This window comes from Alexandromys fortis, unplaced genomic scaffold, assembly GCF_014885135.2.
Source record: "Alexandromys fortis isolate MF-2015 unplaced genomic scaffold, M_Fortis_MF-2015_v1.1 scaffold_103, whole genome shotgun sequence".
Lineage (NCBI taxonomy): Eukaryota > Metazoa > Chordata > Mammalia > Rodentia > Cricetidae > Alexandromys > Alexandromys fortis.
In genome coordinates this window covers 2,976,108-2,998,911 of record NW_026067978.1, presented here as the reverse complement: position 1 = coordinate 2,998,911, position 22,804 = coordinate 2,976,108, and the positions used below count along the sequence as shown (strand labels likewise).

The 22,804-nt window shown below is 43.0% G+C and overlaps 1 protein-coding gene across 1 annotated transcript in view; it reads right to left on the bottom strand.

The window, feature by feature from the left end:
• Positions 1–5,579: 5,579 nt before the first annotated feature.
• Positions 5,580–22,804, bottom strand: part of Acsl6 (acyl-CoA synthetase long chain family member 6) — a 45,609-nt gene continuing 28,384 nt past the window's right edge. The window contains exons 16-21 of the mRNA XM_050157671.1: positions 22,217–22,305; positions 21,054–21,170; positions 17,166–17,309; positions 15,564–15,665; positions 14,643–14,714; positions 5,580–6,034 (exon numbers count right to left, since the gene is read on the bottom strand). Of these exons, the coding sequence (XP_050013628.1) occupies positions 5,897–6,034; positions 14,643–14,714; positions 15,564–15,665; positions 17,166–17,309; positions 21,054–21,170; positions 22,217–22,305 (662 nt within the window). The 3' untranslated portion in view covers positions 5,580–5,896. The remainder of the gene's footprint in view (positions 6,035–14,642; positions 14,715–15,563; positions 15,666–17,165; positions 17,310–21,053; positions 21,171–22,216; positions 22,306–22,804) is intronic.

The following is a 22,804-nucleotide window of genomic DNA, read 5'->3' as shown; positions in this document are numbered from 1 at the left end:
GCCATAGGTAGCATAGCTGCCTGGGCATTTGTCTAGCAAACTGGTCATGCTTTCATCCCTCTTAATAGGGAAGGGAAAGAGGCAAGAGCAATAAGGAGAGGTGCCTGCAGTTCTTAGTGGTAAAGAGAAGGGAAGAAACTTGAGATGGAATGTTTTGTTTACAGCCTCCCCTGGAACCATCCTACAAAAGACAGACTGGAAAGATAGGCTGGTGATTAAGATCACTGGTTGCTCTTCCAGAAGATCAGTGTTTGTAAACCTGTAAACCTGTAAACACTGTCTGTTTACTCCAGTTCCAGGGGATATGATGCCCTCTATTGACTTCCTTGGGCACTGCACACAGGTGGTGCACAGACTTACACCAGAACCAAAATAAAATACTTTTAAGGGAAAAGAAACAAGATCCCCACAAGAAAGTGAGGTAGGCAGAGACATCTCAACTCAGTCATCGCTCTCTCTTCTCCATCTCCAAGAGCAAACAGCCTGTGCAAGCATTCACAAATGAGGCTTCCCGGGAACTTCTTCCACTCGTCCATTTTACTGCTCCCACTGGCCATGTTCAGGTTCAACACATATTGAGTTAGACTAGATTAGCAACATTCAGAGATATGAACTTCTATGGGGAAACAAGGTTCATATGTGGATGAGACTTCTGAAGAAGGCTTTTTATTATTATTTTTTTTGTAAACAACCAGTGTGTGGTGTTTGCAGTCCTTGAAACCCAAAGAGAATCTAATGGCATAATCTGTTTGTTGTGTGCTTGTTTGATTAATGGAGTAATACACTGAGAGGCTTTGCTTACAGTGATATCCATGGATGTCAGGGAGCTAAGTGAAAGCAGTTTAGACAAGCTTAGGTTACAAGAATGGAAAAAATTACAAAGATAGATAAAAAAATAAACTATAGCTTTAGATACTGCAGTCATAATTCAGTGAAACATAAAGTAGGGCCATGGGGATTTTCCTTTAATAGACATTTCTTGAGCACCTACTGTTGGCTATACTCTTTACACTGAGGCTAAACCTGAAGCAACTGTCCCAGTGGGGATGGGGCAAAGAGACTAACAACCAATGAATCACTTGGAAAGCTTCTAAGCTTGGAGCTTACATTTGTTTTGTTTAAATATGTGTATTCTGTGCCTGGGTGAGTTTCATGTGTCCCATGTAGACGTAGGAAAGTGTGGAGGCCAGGATAGGGCATCAGATGCTCTGGAACTGGAGTGACAAGCACAGGAGTTGTGAGCCACGATGTGGATATTAGGGACCAACCCCCAGGCCTCTGTATGAGTACTGAGTACTCCCAACCACGGAGCTATGTCTCTAGCCCTAAAGCTTAATTTTCAAAGAAAAATGGCAGAAGTTGAGCCAAGGCGTAGAGACAGAAGGAGAGTCATTGGTACGATTGGAGCCAAGACTCTATAAGGAAGTGGCAGGAGAAGACACAGTAGTCTTTGTGAACTGAAGCAGGGAGTCAGACTTCATTCTGGAAACCATGGGAAGGATTCAAAGAAACAATGGAAAGAAAAGCGTTGTGACCAGATTTTCAATTCAGAAAGATGTCATGGCAAAACCTGGGAAAGTGAAGTGGAACCTTGAAGACTGCTTTCATAAAGCACTGTACTGTTTCAAACCAACAACAAAGGTGGCTTAGACTATACAAATAGTTGTGAGACCAGAGAGAAGCAGATAAGAGCAAATATGTGAAGACAGAATCTGCACAGACTTGGCGTGGTAGAGTGAACCATTTTAAGAAATTTTGTCTTTGGCCAGGCAGTGGTGGTACATGCTTTTAATCCCAGCACTTGGGAGGCAGAGGCAGGTGGATCTCTGAGTTTAAGGTCAACTTGGTCTACAGAGCAAGTTCCAGGACAACCGAGGCTACACAGAGAAACCCTGTCTTGCAAAGAAGAAAGAAAGAACGAAAGAAAGAAAGAATATCTTTCTTTAACTTTATAGTTGATTTGATGGCATTGTGGAAATGTTAAAGACCATCATCATGATGGAAAAATTTGAGGAGTTATTGTTCTTTGGAAGACTGAAAAATATTTAAATCTAGGACATGTTTGGTAATAGCAAGGTGGATTCCAGCAAAGGCCTGCACAAAGGATAGCCTCTGAGTGTACGTAAGTTGTCCATAACTAATTATGTCTAACTGCTTAAAGTTTGAGAAAACTTACAGGTGATGAAGAATATGCTGATGCAAAAGTTTCATGCTTGGGTACTAAATATACCATATAGATGATTATCAAATACATTCCCATGAGGTAATTGCATTATATAAGCACAGAATACAGAAAGAAATTATAAACAATTTTGAGAAATAAAAAACTTTATTTTTTACAAAAGTGTTCATGAGTGCATTTTGTATTTGATGTTCATGCCGTTATAACAAAGCAAACTAAAATATAATTACAGTTAAGGTACATCTATGCGTATTTAAAAAGTAATATCTTAATTCCTTGATTTTCAAAAATTGAAAGTAGAATAAGCAATTCTTCAAAAATAGCCATTTTCCCCTCCCCATGCAATCATTGCAATGATTTTTTAACAAGGAAATGTAAAATGAGCGGTCAGATGAGTGCTTAAGTGGCGTATTACCTCCTGAAAACCCTGTGTGTTTGGGACTAGAGTTAGAAACGCTTGCTTACATTTTCAAGTGTGCATCACCTTCGCAGTACAACCATTAACATATTTTCAATGAGGAGATTCTCATTCCGGGGGGGGGGAGACTGGTCCTCATGTTTGCTGATCTCACTCTCATGGCATTATTTGTAGGTTCACAGGCAGGATTATGCAGCATACTTAAGAGAGAGCTTAAGACTGTCAGGATCCTTTTTATCATTGTAGTGTTTTCTTAAAATAAAAACAGCCAACTTTTAATTGATCAGTTTTACATATGATTATTCATTCTTTTGTCCTGAGATATTAAGCAATTTTGTAAGGAGTTTGTCTTCATGCAAAAAATATAATTTTCCATTCTTAACATTCATTTTCTAGTTTTAAATAACTGTATCACACTTGTGCTTAATATATGTAAAACATAAAAAACAATTCATTTATTATGGCAGAAAAATTAATGACCATTGGTTCTTTCATAGGCAATACAATCAATTTTAAGTGTTGTTTTCAAATTGCTAAAACATTACCTGTCTGTAAAACTCTCAATGGAAATTTTGGGGGGTTTCCCTGTTCAGAGTACAGCTACTCCCTGAACCTCTGAGTTTAAGATCCTAATACATGGAGCTAGGCCTGCAGACCACATCCAGTCAGTCTTCTCTGCCACCTGGAGGGGAAGTCTCAATACTACCTATAAAGACATCCTTTGTGGCAAATGGGGCAATGTATATATCTGTTTTATAGTGTTTACCCACACTGGGTTGGTTTGTAAAAAAATATGAGAATTAGTAACACATTTGAGTGACAAATAGATAAAAATGCCAAACATTTAAGAACATACTTACGATTAAGGAATCAAGTCTCTGTGGCCTCTAGACTTTAAACAGTATATGGTGCCCACTGGGATTATGACAAGTCTTAAGTGCTTAGCCTTTTTCCTATTTAAAAGTTAAAGAGAAACACTAACTTGTTTTTCATCACCTGAGATAAGATTGAGAAATCTGAAACAAGGAGTTTTTCACTGATAACATGCTGTTTCATTTCTTTCTTGTTACAAAGTTAAGTAGTGTTTCACAGAGGAGCAAGAGGACATGTGATGAACTTAAGGCCCACTGTAACTTTCTAAGCACATCTGTGCCCTCCCATAAATAGCCCCCACACAGATTGGGAAGTTCAATAGAAACACAGAATCTTTTGAGAAACAAACAACAAACAAAGGTTGTTAACAATTAATCACATCTAACTGCAACAAAGAATAAATATAATAAGGATAGGTTTTTCAATTGTTTGCTTAAATTGCACTGTTCAAAAATTCTTCTGGACTCAAAGCCAACTATGAGATTTTCGTCAAGTAGTCAGACAATGGAAAACAGCTTCTTTTATTTGACGTGCAAAATTCCTTGCCCTTAATATGAGTATCTAATTCAGGTAATGGTCTTCAATTTTAATTGTCAAATATGTGTGAAGTATCTAAAGAGCCTGTGCTTCTCACATGCGGCTCTGGATGTGTTATCTGTCTAGTCAGAAATGTCTTTCAAATTTACTTCACCCTGGGAGTGGAGCTCAGGGGCGCAGCACTTGCTGAACATATGCAAGGCCCTGGTTCTGATCCTCCACACTGTGAAAGACATTAATGTGAACAGAATCTGATCATTTATTCAAAGCCAAATTTATAGGTGCAACAATGAGTCTTCAGAGAAATTATACCCAAGGAATGTACCTGAATTTTTAAAAAGTACCCGAATAACTACGTCATTTAAAGCTGAGTTCAAGACTCAACATGACTGAAACGTGTGAACCAACATTGATATAGACCATCCAACAGGCCTGTTCGCTTACAAACAGGTTGGGACCATCCAATAGGCCTGTGTGATCATGCAGGCTGTACTGACAACATTCACATACAAACCATGCTGGGTTTCCTCTAGGACTAAGAAGTTCTTGTCCTGCCACACTGATTATATATGTACATGGAAAGATCACGTGAACTGCATGAATTCTTCATATACTTTCAGAGTCCTGTTCCATCAGAGGAGAGAGACTTCCCTAGGGGCTTGTCCTCCTCAAGCATACAATTGGAGCTGTCCATGGAATCGAGGCTTTTAGTGACATCAGAATCTTGGCATCCAGATTTAGGATGCATCTAAATATGTGGTACAATCAATGTTTAATGGTCAAACTTAGTAGCATATAGAGATTCTAAGAATGGAATTATACCATTAGCAGGTCTTTTTCTATGTTGGCCTTAAGTAGTTTTCTAGGAAAATTCTGAAGAAGTGCTTCCACATCGTGTCATCATTCGGAAATAGCATCTATTCCTCCTCATGTCTGCCTTTATAGTCATATAAAAAGAAGCAAAAATGTTCAGAAGTTCAGCCATATTGAGTTTCCCAGCCCTGGTATAGACATTAAAGATGGAAATGGGGACGACTCTAGCAGGAACACAGGTACACGAACTGTCACCCACCCTGAGAAATCACTGAGTTCCTTCCCCTAAATGTCTGCCAAGAATCCATTTGCTGCAGTCAGCAGACATCTTTTGAACTTCGTTATGGTAATAAGTCCATAAATACACACATAGAATCTGTACATAGATTCTGGATATTTCAGTGAGCTTGAGAAATGAGAAAATGTGCTGAAAGACCTTTGGGAGTTAATAAATAAATATAATATTTTAAAAAGAACATCTACATTTTCATTTTTTAATAAATAAAAGTAAAAATCAGAGGGAAGGCTCTTTCATCAACAGGGATAGCCATGACGGAGGATGGGAGTCAGGTCACGTGTGAACTATCATGTTTTGTTTGGGCATGACTTCCTACTTCCTGCTCTAAGTTTTGAGTCTGCTCTAACTGTGATCTTTGTCAGTTATTTAATGAGGTAGTCCACATTGCCTAGACATTCGCAGTATCTACTTAATATTCCACAAATAATTAAGTACAATATATCAGTTATGTTTTTTCCTTTATGTTTAATGGAATTCTGTGAACATTGCGAATATATTACTTTTAGTGGTACACAGTTCTTGAGAAAATGTCTTGATTTGTTTTTACATTGCCATTTGTGATATTTTTAGCAGCTTGCTACAATATCATTTAATAAAAATAAAGTGTACTTGGTGATGGTAGAGAAAATATTGTTAGAGACGTCTTGGGTCAGGAAAGGCTCAGTCGCAAGGGTGCTCGTTCATTTTCAGCTGCGTCACTCAGCTTCCTGTCTTTCGGGAATAACTGTAATATTGCTGCGAAGTTCATTGGACCGAGTAGGACCCTCCGTGAGCTTCATATGGAGACTGAGTAAAGCTCTTCGATTTGTTTTTTGAAGTACTCTCTCAGCTCGGGTCTCTTAGCCTTTAGTGTTGGTGTCAGCAAACCATTTTGAACTGAGAACATGTCACAATGGATGTGAATGGCTTTAACCTAAAAATTAAATGCACAATATATCTTTAATAGGAATAAAACAGCATTTATAGCATTCGTGGTAAAAAAATAAACAGGCGTAAAGGAATAGGGATCCTGACTTTATCACACCATGCTAAGTCAAAATTAGAGTCAAAGACATTTCAGCCCATTTGATGTGTCTGAAAGCCACCCTTTCCTCTTGTCACCCACTCATCCATCCATTCAATCACTCAGCAACTCAAGAGACACAAACAGGTTGCTTGTTCTGCTAGGCACTGAGAATACAAGGAGGGATCTTAAATACCAACACCCGCAGTGGTGTAAGTTAGCGTTTACAGAGCAGATTGAAGGACACTGGGAAATTCTTAACATGATGTACGGAGAATGAAGAGCACAGATCTGAGTTAGGGAAGAGCGAGGTATAGTCAGGAAAGGTTTCACAATCGGGTGAGTATTAAAAAAATAGCAACAGTTGAGGCTGGGGATGCTTCTTAGCTGGTGGAGTGCTTTGCCTACCATGTATGATGCATGGGTTTGGTCTCTAATATCTTTTATTAATATTTATTAATTTATTTATTATGTATACAATATCCTGTCTGTGTGTATGCCTGAAGGCCAGAAGAGGGCACCAGACCCCATTACAGATGGTTGTGAGCCACCATGTGGTTGCTGGGAATTGAACTCAGGACCTTTGGAAGAGCAGGCAATGCTCTTAATCTCTGAGCCAACTCTCTAGCCCCTGGTCTCTAATATCTTATAAAACCAGAGTGTGGTGTCACATAGCCAGAACTCATGAGGTAGAGGCAAGAGGACCAGCAGTTCACCCTTGATTATACATCAAGTTCAAGTTCAACTTAAGATACATGAGACCCTATCATAAACAAATAGTCAGACAGCAAATGGGAAAATGTGGGTACAGGAGGGTACCACAGGCACAGTCAGTCCTCAAGAACAAAACCAGCAGTTGAGAAGATGCAGGGTTTCCAAAGCGATGGCTAAGTGGTTTCTTATTGTTACATAAGAAAGTCAAGTGTGGGAGGAATGAGACTGAAGGTATAGACAGCCCAGTGGTGGAGATGGTCAAACTTTATCCCAAACACAAGAGGAAAGGACTGGAGAAGTCTAAAGAGTGCAGTGGCACAGGCTCACATGCCCTGTAGAAAGAGGTCTCCCAGAAAAACTGGAAGATGGCTTTGGGAAGAGCTAAGAATGGAAGGATATGTTCCATTTGCTGGAAACAAGACAATAGTCTGGCAATCTTACCAAAAGCAATATACAAATTCAATGCAATGCCTATTAAAATCCCAGCAAAATTCTTCATAGACCAATACTCAACTTCATATGGAAAAGCAAAAAACCCAGGATAGCCAAAACAATCCTGTACAATAAAAGAACTTCTGGAGGCATCACAATCCCTGACTTCAAACTCTACTACAAAGCTACAGTACTGAAAATAGCCTGGTATTGGCATAAAAACAGACAGGAGGACCAATGGAATTGAAGACTTGGATATCAATCCATACATCTTCGAGCACCTGACTTTTGACAAAGAAGCAAAAAATATCAAATGGGAAAAAGAAAGCATATTTAGCAAATAGTGCTGGCATAACTGGATTTCAACATGTAGAAGAATGAAAATAGACCCATATCTATCACCATGCAAAACTTAAGTGCAAATGGATCAAAGACATCAACATAAAGCCAGACACATTGAACCTTATAGAAGAGAAAGTGGGAAATACACTTGAATACATTGGCACAAGAGACCACTTCCTAAATATGACCCCAGCAGCACAGACACTGAGAGAAACAATTAATAAATGGGACCTCCTGAAACTAAAAAGCTTTTGTAAAGCAAAGGATGCGATCAACAAAACAAAATGACAGCCTACAGAATGGGAAAATATCTTCACTAACCCCACATCAGACAGAGGTCTGATCTCCAAAATATACATAGAACTCAAGAAATTGGTCACCAAAAAACACATAATCCAATACAAAAATGAAGTACAGACCTAAACAGAGAAATCTCAACAGAGGAATCTAAAATGGCTGAAAGACACTTAAGGAAATGTCCAACATCCTTAGTCATCAGAGAAATGCAAATCAAAACAACTCTGAGATTCCATCTTACTCCTGTAAGAATGGCCAAAAGCAAAAACACTGATGACAACTTATGCTGGAGAGGTTGTGGGTAAAAGGGAACACTTCTGCATTGCTGGTGGGAATGAAAGCTGGTACAACCCCTTTGGATGTCAGTGTGGCGATTTCTCAGAAAATTAGGAAACAGCCTCCTTTAAGACCCAGTAATACCACTTTTGGGTATATATCTAAAGGATGCTCAATCATGCTACAAAGACATGTGCTCAACTATGTTCATAGCAGCTTTGTTTGTCATAGCCAGAACCTGGAAACAACCTAAATGCCCCTCGATTGAAGAATGGATAAGGAAAATGTGTTGCATTTACACAATGGAGTACTACACAGCAGAAAAAAATAATGACATCTTGAAATTTGCAGGCAAATGGATGGAGCTAGAAAAGATTATTTTGAGTGAGGTAACCCAGACCCAGAAAGACAATTATCACATGTACTCACTCATAGGTTGTTTTTAAACATAAAGCAAAGAAAGCCAGCCTACAAACCACAATCCCAGAGAACTTAGACAACAATGAGGACACTAAGAGAGACTTACATAGATCTTAATCTACATGGGAAGTAGAAAAAGACAAGATCTCCTGAGTAAATTGGGAGCATGGGGACCTTGGGGGAGGGTGAAGGGGGGAGGGGAGAGTCAGCAAGGGGGAGCAGAGAAAAATGTAAAGCCCAATAAAAATCAATTAAAAAAAAGACAATAGTCTACATCAGTAGTTCTTAGCTCTCCTAACGCTGCCACCTTCTAATACAGTTCCTCATGTTGTGGTGACCCCCAACCATACAATTTTTATTGTTACTTAGAACCGTAATTTTGCTAATGTTATGAATTATAATATTCATATGTAATTATAAATACCGATATGCAAAATATCTGATCTGCAGACCCTGTGAAAGGGTTGTTTGATCCCCGAAGGCGTTGCGCCCATAAGTTGAGAAGTCCTGTTCTACACGTAGTGTGGAGGCAGACACAGAGATAGCTGAACAGCTCAGAATGAATTGGAGACACGGTGACAAGATGCAATACGGAGGGCGGCTGCCGTGAGGCCTCTGGGAGTCTGCTTTAGATGGTTTCCTAGAGACACTGTAGTCTGCACTAAGAGTGCAAAAAGCAGGGGAACACAATGAGCTAAACAATGTTCTGCTGAGGACATTTTTGTTTTTTGAGACAGGATCTCACGTAGCTCAGGCTGGCCTTATTCACTGGGTAGCTGAGCATCATCTAGAACATCTGATCCCCTTCCTTTCTCCTCCTCCCCAGTGCTGAGGCGACAGGTAGACATCACTACACCCGTTTCTGCAGCGCTGTGGGTCGAATCCAGGGTTCTGTGTGTGCTGGGCAAGCACTCTACCAACTGAGCTACATCCCAGCCATGCTCTGGACTTGCATCAGGTCTTTTAGAGTGGGGCACAGAGGGATCTACCGAGTGTTCTCACTGCTGCCTTCTATGAGGCAGAGCCAGGCTCCTCAGTCAAAAGCTCGTTGCAAGGTAAAGCAAGTACACAACATGTTTGGGTTCCAGTAGGAAGACTCCCAGGCAGTTCTCTGAGAATATTGTATCTGAACACTGGAGTGGTACAACCTCTAAGAAATTGTGTCCTCCTAACTGGGACCAAATTGACTTTTGTTGTTTAATGAGTTTAATAACTCATATTATTAGAGAGTGAGCTAGGCTAAATAAACATCACTGTAATATATACTTTAAAATTATATCAAAATGTATGTGGTGAAATACAGACTCAGATTCAGGAATAGCCTTATAACCAATATTCATTGAGCATACACCGTGTGCCAGGTGCTATGTTATGTATCAGGGATAGGAAGAAAAACAAATAGCTCTCACTCACAGGGATCCTCCACTTCAACGAGAGATGCTAGAGTCGGACATAACTACCACAGGGCCGAGCGCAGGGAGCTTCTCTGTTTCCATTTCCCACTATCCCCTGTGCTAACAGAACCCTGATCTAGTTTGGGTCCAGAATACACACGAGGACAGTCCTGCTCTCGGATTTCTCAGCTCTGATTTGCAGCTAGAGGATAGCCATGAGATCCGTATATGGTCTAAGAAAGAAAACTCTTTGCTTCCCTAATAAAAAGCTCAGACATGGCTGCCTCCACCTCCTTTCCTCTTCCTTAACTGAACGTGAGTGGTGCTGAGAGCTGTTGCAGCCACCTTGCCACCATGGGGCGAAAAGTCAGCATGGTAAGAGAATAGAGAGAAGCGGAAAGGCAGGAGTCTATGTCTTTGAGACCGGTACCTACCTGGGACCATCCATCTTTCCACGGATGCAAAGGAGGAAAACCCAGCAGAGTGTCAGCCGGCTTTCTCTGCGTGAGTTGACTCCATTTCCTTCCGCTACACCACATCCCTTAGGCTCGGCAGTATTTGAGCTGTGTTTCATTTTATGTTTCTTTTCATTGTTAGTACCAAAATACTGGACAGAAACTATTTAAAGGAAGACTAGCATCTCCTGGATCACAGGGCTGGAGGGACTGAGTCCCTCATGGAGGAAACACCGTGGTCCCACGGTGACAGAGAGAAAGAGGAGGCAGCTTGTTCACGTGGTGGCAAACAGAAAACAGAGTCTTAGACCAGAGCAGAGGCGTTTGTGAACTTCTAAGACCACAGGGACCTACTTTTGCCAGTCAGGTCTTGCTTCTTAAAAGCTCCCTGACCTTCAAAATAGGTTGGGAATTGAATGTTCAGAACATGACCCTGTGAGAGACATTTCACAACTAATCCTAACAGACGAGGCTCTTTAAAAAGGGATGTTTGAAGGTGAACTTTGAAGAACAAGTAGGCTCTGGCCAGATGTGCACAGTGAGAGCGGGGTTGGAGCAGGCTGCTCTGTGGCCGAAGCATGTGCTCAGGCAGAGGGAATGGAGCCCACATCTCCCCAGCTACTACAAGTGTGGGCTGGAGCATGTGGTCCATATGATCTAGAAGAAGCAGAACTGTACAGAGCAGCGCATCTTCCTGGAAAATCTGAAGGTAATTCTTGACATAATTTTTAAATGCCAGCAAGCTGAACCAGATTAAGATGGATCAAGGGGTTGGAGAGATGTCTCTGATATTAACAGTGCAACATGCCAGCAAGTTGCTATTTAGAGGTGACAAAGAATTCTTTGGTCAAAAAAAAAAACTTCATTCTATTCATTGAATTTTTAATCCAAAAAACAAAACAAAGAAAAAACCAAACTAAAGCTAAACAAAACAAAAATCCTCAATTACAAGAGAAGACCCCCCCCCTCCTGCAGTCAGGCAGTGGTGGAGCACACCTTAATTGCAGCACACAGGAGGCAGAGGCAGGCAGAGCTCTGTGAGTTCGAGGCCAGCCTGGTCTACAAGAGCTAGTTCCAGGACAGGCTCCAAAGCTACAGAGAAACCATGTCTCGAAAAACCAAAAAAAAAAAAAATTCATTACCTATGCAAATCAATGAGGCACACAAATACTAAGAACATTATTAAATGAAAATTAAATGTGCTCAAATATCTGTTAGTCAGCTACACTGTTTCATTGTTGATGGGATATTTTAAGAACAACCTGTCTACTAGTAAAATACATCTTTCAAAGACCTCTGTAAGTCACATGGCTGACCTAGTCCTTAGAATTGCATGGTTCTGGACATTATGTCTCAGTAAATCCATTTTTTAAATTCAAAGTTTAGTGCAATCAACCCAACTCAATAAATTTTAACTACTAAAGTTTACATAGGATGACTTAGATTCTGGACTTAGTTATGCTGTTCTTTGTGTTTTGAGCTAACCCTTAACGGCCTCTTTTCCCCACCTTGAGATAGAGTTTCTCTACAGAGTTCAGACTGGCCTTGAATTTCTGATCCTCCTGTTTTAACCTCCCAGCTCTGGGGCTGCAAGTGTGGGCCACCATCCCTGGCTGAACTGTTTTGGTTTGGGTTTGTTTGTTTGTTTGAAACAAGGTCTCCTGCAGCCTCAGTTGACCCGGAACTTGCTTTGTGGTTGGAATGGCCTTGAACTTCCGATGTTTCTGCAACTACCTTGCCTGTGCTAGAATTATAAGAACACACGGCCTCCATACCTAGTATGTGTGGTACTGGGGATCAAACCTAGGGCTACATACTAGACAAGCACTTTGACAGCTAAGCCACACCTCAAGCCTCTGCCCATTTGTTTTTGAAAAGGGAAAAGGCCAAGACAAAAATGGACTGTGGATCAACTGGGACAGCTGCTGTGAAGGAGGGGAAGGAGGGCCCATGTTTGGAGCATACCTTCCCCTGGGCAGGAGCCCTGCTGCTTGTTTTGCCATGGTCAGCTGAGGCTACATGCTAATTCTGTGCCGGGGAGGATGCCACAGAGCAGGGCATGAGGAGAATGAGACCAGAGAAAACCAAGATGTAACAACTTTGGTGATAAAGATATTGACCTCTGGGATGTCACATGACTTTCCTGCATCTGAGTTTACCATGGTGAGGGCAGATTATTCGAGCAGAAAGGGCATACAGAAAGTCAAGATCGCTTGCCTCTCATTAATGCTCTAACCAAAGGCAATGGAGAACAGGAGAACAGTGGAATTTTAATTGAAGGTTTCTTCTAAAATAACCTTAAGAATATCACACACGCGTGCATACACACACACACACCATCCTCTCAACCCCCCCACGCCTATCCCTAATGCTAGTGTGCAGGGTTTTATCATTCTGGTACTAGTCATGCATCCTAGCACCAACAGAGGGCGTGTAGGGCTTAGGAATTCACAAGGCTGTCCCCAGGTGGCTCAGAGTCTGTCCTTCAAATCACCCCAGACTACAGGGTCTGGAATCACTCAGGGGTAGCTCCTGGACCACATGGACGTGTGATCTAGCCACACAGATCCCCACTAAGGAAGAACAACGAAATAAATCCTACCAAATTTGGAGACTGAAATAATCATAGTGGCAAAAATTGACCTTCTACTCTAAAAACCAAAGTCAGCAGCAGGAACACTTCATATTCAGCTTTGGCTGTCCTGAAGTAGCTACTGACAAATGAAAGCTTGTTTCTCAAATTAGCTTAACTGACACGTAAGTTTCAAGAGGAAAACAGTATCAAACACGAAAACTATTTTAGATTTCTTTGTCTTGAAATTAAGAAATTAAAACCATAGCTGGGTGTGGTAGGTTGCTCACACCTGTAATCCTAATACTTGGGAGGCTGAGACAGGAGGATTGCAATGGGTTCAAGACCATCCTGGTTTATGTGACATGCAGCAGGCCAGCCTGTCCTGTTCTAAAACTACTATAGCATGAGATCCTGTCCAAAACCAAGAAAAACAAGAATAAAAAAGAAAAATTTAAAAAAATCTTTGTACCTAGACATTTTAATTTTAGATTAAACATAAGAATTGTACATTTAAAATCAATTTAAAAATAGTTCTACGCTATCATCAAACCAGCATACAAAATTTAAAAATTCTCCTAAGCCTTGTAGATTCCTCATACTATATTTTTGGGACATTTTTTATGCAAAACATTTGTTTGTTAGTTTTTGAGTGTCTCTGCAGAGCTCTGGCTGTCCTGGAACTTGCCATGTAGATAAGACTGGCCTTGAACTCACAGAGATCTGCTTGCCTCTGCCTCCCGGGTGCTGGGATTAAAGATGTGCCCACCGTGCTTGGTGAAAAGCAATTCTTGAAAAAAAACTTTGTTCTATTTCGCTCTGTGTATCTCTCCCTGTCTCTCTGTATGAATGAATATGAACGCGCATGAGCAGAGTTCAGAGGTCAACTTTCAGGAGCTGGTTCTCTCCGTCCACGATATGGGACTCAGGCACTGAACTCAGGTCATCCGGTGTGGTAAGAAGCACCTTTGCTTGCTGGGCCATCTCATGGTCACCCCTGCCCACACTACAAAACTATGAAATGCTGATTTTATAAAAGACAATTATTTCAGAATCCAAGGAATGAAAACGTCTATCAGTATATTACTATTTTCTGCTTGGAACCTTTTTCTCTGTGGCTTTTACTCAAGCACATAGATGATACCTGAGGTAGGACTGAGCATGCTCAGTGCTGAGTCTAGCTACAGTAGGTCTCAGGGGAACTGAGTGTCCTTTCTTTGTGGGTGCCTTGTTTCATCCTCTTTTGCAGGAGGCCACGGGGCTGGTAGTAAGTAAGAAAGAAAGTAAGCTGCCAAGAAGACAGTATCCAAAAAGTAAAAAATAAGGTAGGGTACTTGGGAGCCCAAGCAGGCCCACGTGGTCTTCCAGTGACAGCAAGGCTTCTATTTCAGCCTTACGATCGCCTGCGGTTGTAGGGACAACAAGCATGGTCTTACTTGTCCAGTGACCTATTTTAGTTCAGGAGCAGGCAGTTGCAGCTGACTCGAAACAGGCCTTGGGGAGTCTGTTGGTATCTAGCCTCCTAGCGGGCCACATCACAGAGGAGAGAGTCTAGGGCAGGGTCACCGTGTTACGATGCAAAGGGATATAATGGGTGTGGGGAAGATCACAGTTACCTGTTCAAAAGAATGGAGTCCGCTTTCCTTCCCCAACATCACCAAGTCATCCAGAATGGCTTTCTTCAACTCCTGAATTGAAGCATGAAAGCAAAACAATAAGAATGCATTTCAAAATGGGGATAAGAAGGGATAAGGTTTTGAATTTAGGTTAACCAGTGATGGAGCAGACGCATGCTCTCTCAGTCCCTTCCCTGTTGAGGGTAACCTGGTGCCATGCCAATACCTATCTCTCACCAGGAGAGGAAGAGGTGCAAATGACCAAAGAGGTCACTGTGTTAGGGCATGCTTTATTCTAAGTATTCTTTTGGTCAGCCTGGCAGTGCTGCCACCCCATGCGAGCTCAGGGTTCAGCGAGGGAAAGTGGAACAAGGACGCCAGCCTATGTCTGCTGCTGAAACATCGAACATCCTCCCTAGACATATGCCATAAGGCAGTTCCACGACGGTAGGAGCGATGGATGCTCTAAGCAGGAAGAAGAGTGTTACTGTTTCCATTCTATCACTATCTCTTAACTCAGTGCACATGAGATCCACCTTCTCTTGGCAAGGCTCAGAAAGCCTGTGTTCACATCTGACTCTTCTGGGACCCATCTGTGTCCTGGGATCTGTGTCCTGGGACAAATTACCTCCTCTTAGACTGCTCCCTTAGACTGAAGGCCAGGGAATGAGAAGGCTAGATAAACTGTGTGGTGGCCCCTGGACCTAAGGATTTAATGGTTTTCTCAATTTCTAAAAAGAAAACAGGAATAACTTCAGCCACTCCAAAAAGGCACATGTCTGGTTTAGGGTCCTACCATGTGTAAAGTAATACCAGACACTGTACGCATTCAAATTTCACTGTCATCATCTTTCCTGTCCCCTCATTATGTGACTCATAAAATGCTCAGCAGCCTGTCAGGAAGCTCCTGGGGGTACAGACCTTATTTTTGCAAAGCTCCTGGAAGGTCCCTTTGATTCCTTTCTTCTGAGCCCATGCAGGCATGACTTCAGGGTCGGGCACAACAATGCCAACCAAAAAGGCCTACAAAGCCCACCAGAAAACACAGTCAGGACACAAGCTTTTAGAGTTCTCATTTGTGGTCTGGCATTAAAACTAATCTCTTAGTATTCTCAGACTCCACCCTTTCCTAAAAATAAGTCTTCCATTATGAAACATTTGTTCAGAGGTTATAAAACACATCCACCAGGGTGCCACACAGTCCTGGCTGATCGCTTCTGACATGGGGCTGCTCCACCAGGGTGCCACACAGTCCTGGCTGATCGCTTCTGACATGGGGCTGCTCCACCAGGGTGCCACACAGTCCTGACTGATCGCTTCTGACATGGGGCTGCTCAATGGCTAAGCATTTGATTAGTATGCTCTAATACCAAAAGTCAAAAATTAAACACACACACATTCATATACACCATACATACATACACACATTCGTATACACACACATATATATATACACACACATACATACATACATATACACATACAGACATACACACACATACAGACACACAGACACACAGACACACACACACACAATTTCTGATATATCCCCCTGATTCTCATGTCAGTCTCAGATCTGCACATCTTGGAGGATACTAATCAAACAACTTTATTGATCCAAAGCCTGCAAGTCAAACACATTTCCCAGAACTTCAGAACTACTTCAAAATTATTTGTGAAGAACTATTTTAATTTTTCTGGCTATTCTTTAAAAGTGATTTAAGGTTTAATTATATAAGCAAATCCATATGATAGAATAGTCAATAACTTTAATATCACAGAATATGTTTTTGGTCTTTCTGACTGTGATCTAAATGATATTGACCAGAAACATTTTAGTACTGATAAGTGATATTATCATTGGTACATTCCTTGCAACACTATACCCATTTACCTGTACAATTTATTTGCATAGCAGGGCTTAGAGGGTAGTGTATTTCAGAGGCATACTGTCTGGATGCCTAGTATGCAGGAAGACCCTGAATTCAACCCACAGCAACACACACACGCATGCGCATATACACACACACATACACAATCAGAAAAAAACAAAAATACTGAATTTTTATTTAATATCTTGCCTCAAGAAATTCACCCCACTTGGAAGTTGGTGAACATATGCTAAAATTAGTAGAAATGTTTGTTTCTGTGCCTTCAAGCAACTCATTTGCCTTAATTGCAATTAACCAAACCCTAAGTAGTCAAGATTTCTTCTGTATTTTTGCTTTGAGGTTGAGACTGGCCTCGAATTCATGATCCTTTTGCCTCTGCTCCTGCATGTACCACCACACCTGGTTCTGTGTGGTGCTGGGCACAGAACCCAGGACTTCCTCCTGCATGCCCGGCAAATACTTTGCCCAGTGAGCTAGACTCTCAAGCTCCACAATTTCTCTTTTCTAAAGGACTTTCCCCTCTTGGCCTGAAATGCATGGATAAATTCTGGCAGTTTGCTAGAAATCACAACCTAATCTGGAGTTCTCAGCATGCCAGTATGCACAGGAGGGCTGGAGCACCATCGCTCACCTTTAAGCTGTCCCCATGGACATAGATTTGTGCCACCGGCTCACTCCGGATGTAGATATTCTCAATCTTCTCTGGTGCAACATATTCCCCTTGAGCAAGTTTAAATATGTGCTTTTTCCGATCGATGATTTTAAGCGTTCCCTCCTGTGGAGTTGAACAGACAGCGTCCTAAGACAGCACTCCCATTTCCAAGCTGGACCCCCGCCTCTTCAGTGTAGACTTACCCTGTGTACCCCAGCACAAGCTGCTCCACTCTGTGTTACAGAGATGTTGCATGGAGCTTAGGGAGCCGTCGCCCACCACAGGTGGGTGACATGCCAGTTCTGAGCATCCGCCATCCTTTCTTCTGGATCAGCCTCACCAGACCCTTCCGTTTTTCCAGTCACTCTCACCCCAGAAGCAGGCATGCATCTGCCTCTGCTCAGCTCCATCTCTGTCCCATCAGGGCTCCTCTTGCCAAGGCCCATGCTCCAGCTCCACTTTCCCTCGCCAGCACCTCCAGGTTCATTCTCTTTGATCTCACTAGGTCTATTGCCCCAGCTACTGCCTCAACCCCGGTGTGCCCTTGCCATCTCCTGGTGGACGGCAGATTCCTCTTCTGCCACCAGATGGTGTTGGAAGCCCTAGTCTACCCAGTATCCACTGGCATGAAGGGCTGGTGCCAGTGGCCTCCCAGACCCTGTTCACCTCACTGACCCGGGACCTTTTTGAGTTCCTGGGTTGCTTAAGTAGATGCTGTATTTCATAGAACAGCACACCAGGGATAACCATTTCCACATGCCAAAGTTGCTAGATCGCTTCATTGACGGGCTCCCAGATCTCACTGCTGGTCAGTGACTCCCATCAGGGTGTGAAGATCTGTCTACCCCAATACAGCTCACCCAGAATGAGGTTCCTGGAGATCATTCTTCTCAAGTCTAACCCAGCCTGGGGTTGTCCCTGTTTGCTTCACCTCTCTCTCTTGGCTCAGACCCATCAATCCTCACTCACAGACCCCTCTCTCACCAACCTCTTCCTTCTCCCATGGACACTGTACCTTGAACAGACAGACAGACAGACCCCTGTAAACCTAATCCCCACTCCATCTGCTTATCTTCCAGGGCCAGAGCAATCTCTCCAAGAGAGAAGAAGAAAGCAGGCCTGTGTTTCTCAACACTGGGGCTGTATTTCCTACACTGCCCTTACACTAAGCTTCTTTGGTTTCCATAGCAACAGCTAGCTGCTGTCACCTCTATTCCTCTAATTAGAAAAATGAGGGTCAGACACGTTAGTTAACTCCTCCAACAGCCACGTGGCTGGGGAACAGAGGACTCAGGGTTGAGAGAGGTTGGATTTACTGGATTAGAGGACTATGCCTTCTTCTTCATCTGTTACTATAAAATAATATTTTTTTAGAACACAAATACCTCTTAAATATAAGCATTAAAGCCTTTTACATGGTCTTCCCGAAAATGGGGCGGGGGATGACTCGTCCATTCATTCAAATAAGCTGACACCAAAACCAGGGTCGTATTTTAAAAGAAAAATCACAGATCAATCTTGTTTATGAGTAGAAACAAAAAGGCCAAACACAGCGTATAGAAAAATAGTGTTCATAGCTAAGATGAAGTTAAACCATGAAAGGCAACTGGCCTGACATGAGAGACAGAAAGAATAAACACTTATTTCAAATGTAAGAATAATTTCAATTAATATTCAGCCCTTATTTAGAAATGATGATGACTTTTGATAACTCCATGGGCTCCGGGCAGCTTTTGAGTTTCTCGTGTCTGAGCACACCAGCTCCTTCACAAGGATTTATTTATTCACTTCTCACCACACCCTGAGTGCTGGGAGCCTCCATTCATGTTCAGTGCTTCAGCTCTGAGTGTGAATGGTTCTGAGACTCTTTCTTTATGAAAAAAAAAAAAACCTAATGCAGAAACCAGTACATGTCTGTAATCCCAACACTTGGAAGGCTGGGGCAGGAGGATGGCAGCACATTTGAGGCCAGTCATATCCCTAGGACTATACAGAAATACCTTCTCAAAAATAATCTATCACTGCCATCTCATCAATACATAAAAGCAAAATAATAATAAAATTGATTGCAGGACCTTGCAAGGGGGCTGTTATGAGTGCAGGGCCTTGAGTCTCAAACTTCCTTGGCTTGTGGGACAACTGTCCCTCCACAGGTGTCCATGCCTCACAGGCCTCTCTGGCCCCTCTCCTACTCATCCGTGGGCCTTTGGTTGGAAGCCTCTGATTGTCTACTGATCCTGTCCTGACTGTCCTGACTGTCCCTTCTATTCTCTCTTGTTCTCTTGACCTGAGAGTCAGGTCCAGTGAGTGCCTGTCCTCAGCTTCTTCCCTCAACCCTACTCACACCAAAAATAAAAATAAAAATATATGCCTTCCCTGAGCAGAGTCCCTGTTCCAGGGAACACAATGGGGACTTGTCCTTGTCTGCCACCAGCATGAGAGTTTCTCAAGGACAAGTGCATGGGCCCAAGCAGAGGCAAATTGGCTCACCTGGCCCCAGAGCCTGTGGAGGGCTCAGCATCACTCATGTGTCTGAAAAACTCAGCACTTGGATTCTGATCAAACAGCAGCAACTTTCCGGACACACAGAAGAGGTCCCCTGGCTATGACACTAGGCAAGGGCTCTGGGTGTCAGCAACAGCATTTTTTCCCTTTGTATTGCTGTTTGATACAGGCCAGGCACTGTTTAGGGCTTGTGGCCATGATCTCATTTGTTTCTTGTGATGACTACTGCAGCGGCAAACGATGCTAGCTATTATCCTTATTTTAAAAATAAGGGATGTGGGCCAGAAGGATGGCTCAGTGGATAAAGGCACTTTTTGTTGAGGCTTAGGACCCGAGTCTGATTCCCAAGATTCTCATGCTAGGAGGAGAATTAAAACATGCAAGCTGCTCTCTGGCCTCGCAGTCCCTACAGGGTACACACTCACATGCAAGCACGCAGGTACACAGAACACATAAAAATAATGTGGTTAAATTTAAATTAGAGAATGAGGCAAATTGGTTTGAGCTAAAAAAAGCTGGGAGCCGTGGCCAAAGACTGCTATGAAGAAGATCCAGTTTCTACCAATGGGCCAGGGTGTGGCCCAAAAGAGGAGTGTGACTTTTTTCAAGGTGACACATCAACTTCCAGCAGAGATCAAAGAGCTGAAGCAGCCAGTATCCACCAGTTCCCCAGTTCCCTGGTTTTCCCTTTTCAGGACACTGACCTCTCTGCTGGGGACAGTGCCCCTGACTATGGCAGTCTGGATGAAAATGGCCCCCACAGGCTCAGAGGGAGCGGCACTACTGGGGGTTGGGGCCTTGTTGGGGTAGGCGTAGCCTTGTTGGAGAAAGTATGTCACTGGGGGTGAGTTTTGGAGTTCTGGAAGCCCATGCCAGGCCCAGTGGCATGCTCTTTTCCTGCTGCCTGCCAGTCTGAATTCTCAGTAACCTCTCTAGCACCACGTCTACCTGCATGCTGTCGTGTTTCCTGCCAGGACAATAACAGACTAACTCTCTGACCTGTAAGCCAGCTCCAGTGAAACATTTTCCTTTATAAGAGTTGCCGTGATCACGGCGTCTCTTCACAGCAATGAAACTCTAACTAAGACACTGTCTTTCTCAGATCTGCTCAAGAAATGCACCTCCTTCTACTTACCCACCAGGCTCCACACACTTGCAAACCCTTCCCTGAAATCCAGGAAGTTGATTTTTAAGGCCCAAGTTCTGTCCTCCACACAGGCCAATGCCACTGTTATTGGGGCAACAGGAGCAGGAAGCTTGGGACAAGTCTGGGGTGCATGTGGAGAGCTGCCCCCTCGGTGACCTGGATCTCATATCCACTCATCGTTGACATGTGGGACACCACACCCCAAATGTACATACCGGCAGCCATTTCCCAATGTCTCCAGTGTGAAGCCAGCCGTCGCTGTCCAGGGCCTCCTTTGTCCTGTCCTCATCTTTTAAGTAGCCTTTGAACACATTTGGTCCCTTCACACATATCTGTGGGGGCAAATACCATGGCTTAGCTCACTCATGACGTAAGGGGTCCAGCACTGCCTGTCACCAGGCACAGGATCAATAGTGGCTCTCCATCTATTGGAAGGCCACTGTGGAGACTGTGACAGCCCAGAGGATGTGGAGTATCCTTCTGCTATCTCTGTCCTTTGGCCCACCCCTTGCCTTCTCTGAAGCAATGCCCACCCCTGCCATGGCTACTCTTTCTTCATTTGCTACTTCTTCTCCCTCAGGAGTCCATAACCCTATGCTATGGGACAATGGCCTTGCACTTTGTAAAGATTTGTCACTTGTATTTTAATAAAATGCTGATTGGCCAGTAGCCAGGAAGGAAATATAGGTGGGGCAACCAGAACAGGAGAATTCTGGGAAGAGAAAAGCTCAGTCTGCAGTCGTCACCAGACAGAGAGGAAGCAATATGAGAATGCTTCGCTGATTAAAGGTACCAAACCACGTGGCTAACATGTAAGAATTAGTTAATAAGAAAGCCTTAGCTACTAGGCCAACCAGTTTATAATTAATGTAGGCCTCTGTGTGTTTCTTTGGGACTGAATGGCTGCGGGACAGGCGGGACAGAAATCTCAGTCAACAGCCGTAGGCTCATGGTGTTTTGTGACACTCACCACGGATACTGATGACTAAGCAATCCTACCAGAGCTGCTCAGGTTCCCTGCTTCATTGGCAAACAATCTGTTTCTCCACCCACTCCCTAGGTCTGAGTGAGAACAGCCCAGCTCAGCCCACTTCACTTGGCCTATTTGAGTATGGCCATGTTTCTGAGGAGACAAATAACTCACGCCACAGCCGGGTGTGTATGTGGGGGAGGGAAACTTCTTTTAAAGGTCAGAAATTTTAAAAAAAAATCTTGATTTAGTTCACTGAGTCTCAGTGTTGGGCTTTGGTTGAATCAAGAATAACTTTAAATGACTTTACATGCAGGTAAGGAGAAAATGGCTCCATCCACACTGTTTTTGCTGTCAAATGGCTACACGTGACACCCACAGAAGCAAGACATGACATCTTAACCTCACCTCTCCCTCTCCTTTACTGGTCCAGTAGTTGAGTTCCTCTGCATCGACCAGCTTGATATGATTGCAGGGCAGAGGTGCCCCCACGTGCCCTAGGACACCAGAACAAAATGACACTTCTCAGTGTTTCAGCGCTGATGGTGCTCGACACCCCATGAGGTCCCCAAGCATCCTGGCATGGTGGAGCATGCCTACAATTCCACAACTTGAGAGGCAGAGAGAAAGTATCACCATCCTTGGCTGCATGGTGAAAATTGTGAGGCTAGCCTAAGCTACATGAGACCTTGCCTCTACCAAAACAAAAAGAAGACAAAGAAAAAGTGGAAACAAAACACCAAGCAGGTTAAAGTGGGGAGCTGTAGGATCCGAATAACACACCTTTACACAGGTGCTGCTCAGGTGTAAAGGGAGGAACTGAGGACAAAGCAAAATCCCAGAGAAAGTAGAGGTCGACTTTCCCTTTACATTTGATTTCTTTTTATTACACAGGATTATTTTTGAGTCAGAGTTCTCTGTATCCCAAGTTGTTTTGGAATTCACTATAGCATTCAGGCTTGTCCCCAGACTTACAATTATGGGAGGGTACCACCA